Here is a 1,962-nt window from a genome sequence, read left to right as displayed (position 1 = left end):
TGGTTATAAAAATTCTCACTGGTTATGGCTCATCAATAAAATTGAACGAAGGATTATGGGTTGGCAGCACCGTTTACTTTCAAAAGCAGGCAGACTTCTTCTGATCAAGACTGTTCTTGAAGCCACCCCTGTTTATTGGATGTCTCTGACCTGGATCCCTAAGGAATTACGAACAGGATTAGACAAATTTGTTCCCGCTTTCTTTGGAATGGAAACAAAAAAGGAAGGATATTTGCCTGGACCAAATGGACCACTATTGCACTGCCAAAGCAATGGGGGGGCTGGGGATTGAAATCCCTACCGGAGTTTGCACTCGCACTTACAGCCAAACAGGGTTGGGCCCTTACCAAGATGGACAGTCTCTGGGCCAAAGTCATCCATCATAAGTATATTTGGCCTTCTTGCTTCACGGAATGGCTCCGCAGACCTTCCTGGAATCAACAAGGCATATCAATGGTCTGGCGCGCCACCCTCAGAGCGATGCCCCTCATTCGTGATAATCTTATTTGGAGGGTGGGAGATGGCGCTCAGGTACGAATTGGCCTTGATCCCTGGCCTGGTTCGGGGAATGCGCATATTCTACCTAGAGACCTGATACTTCACCTCAACAATAGAGGATTCAAATTCTTGGCACATATTGGCGACCGTGAACGCTCTACTATATTTTCCCAAGCTTGGATTAACAACAGGCATGGGTTAATCCCGGAGGTATGGACGGAACAATGGAATGGCTACATCCGTGCTCTCATTGAATCTCACATTAAACTACGAGAGGAGGTCGATCAACTTATCTGGGCCCCCGCGAAGTCAGGGACATACTCACCTAAGCTCGGATATATCAGATTAATGGAAGACAGGAAACCTGCAAATTTGCTCGACTGGTGGAGAGGTATATGGTTGCTACAGGCGCAGCCCAGGAATAAACTGCTCCTTTGGAATATTCTGTCAAACAAACTTCCTACTGGTGATTCACTCAAAAAGCGATCCATTGCAGGACCCTCATGGTGCACATTATGTCAGTCAAATGAGGAAACATCGAACCATGTTTTCCTACACTGCGAGACTACAAAAGGTATCTGGCATCAGGTCACACAGAGCCTCAACATCAGAATGGTTTGGCTTGGTGAGGATACCATTTCTGCCTGGGCAAACTGGAAGGCTGCATATGCCTCTGAAAAGGCACTAAATCTCCCAGCGGTGATATCTGGCTTCATCTGGCAGAGTAGAAATGGCTGTATCTTTGAGAATCGTAGAGTTGACCACAATTTCATCATAACCTCCATCTGTGCTGCATATAATGAACTGCCTTTTGTAAGCTCGCCCATCCGTAATAGAATCATCCAGCCTGAAGTCATCAACAAGAATATGCCTTGGGCATACTTTGACGGAGCTGCGCCACCACATGGATGCGGTGGAGGGATTGTCTTACATATTACTGAGACACATTATTTTCATTTGAGATTGGGTCTGGGACCGGGATCAAATAACTATGCGGAACTTATCACCCTGAGACACCTGCTTTATTTTGCCCTTTCCAAGAATTGCAGACAAATTCAAATATTTGGGGACTCGAAAAATGTGATTGATTGGATAAACAATAAAACTATCTGTCATGCATATTCATTGGAACATATCCTGGAAGAAATTGTTTTTCTAAAAACACATTTTGACCAGATCACTGTTTCTCACATTTACAGGGAAAGAAATGCGTCTGCTGACCAGCTTTCGAAAGAGGCGGCGGATCGTCCTTTAGGTGACTGGCAGATTGACGAACACTCAGCAGAGGGAGCACACCGGTACTATCATCGCCCCTACATGGACGGCCAAGAGATAGGGGGTCCTCCCCTAGTCTAGTTCCCTATCATATTGGGAGCTATTTTTTGTATATCAGTATTTCTATTTGATCGGTTACTAGATGGATGGACATATTGATGTATATATCATATGGACTTGGACACTTGA

The 1,962-nt window shown here is 45.1% G+C and overlaps 1 protein-coding gene across 1 annotated transcript; it reads left to right on the top strand.

The window, feature by feature from the left end:
• Positions 1-480: 480 nt before the first annotated feature.
• LOC149139713 (uncharacterized) lies at positions 481-1,753 on the top strand. Its single transcript, XM_089450797.1, has 2 exons — positions 481-1,465; positions 1,698-1,753. The coding sequence occupies exons 1-2, from the start codon at positions 481-483 to the stop codon at positions 1,751-1,753; spliced, it is 1,041 nt and encodes a 346-aa protein (XP_089306923.1).
• The last annotated feature ends 209 nt before the right edge of the window (positions 1,754-1,962 follow it).

Source organism: Pinus tabuliformis, chromosome X (genome assembly GCF_031772625.1).
Source record: "Pinus tabuliformis cultivar Carrire ecotype Pingquan chromosome X, CPIR1, whole genome shotgun sequence".
In the NCBI taxonomy this organism is placed as follows: domain Eukaryota; kingdom Viridiplantae; phylum Streptophyta; class Pinopsida; order Pinales; family Pinaceae; genus Pinus; species Pinus tabuliformis.
The sequence above is the reverse complement of the archived record's forward strand: the minus strand, read 5'-3'. Positions and strand labels throughout refer to the sequence as shown.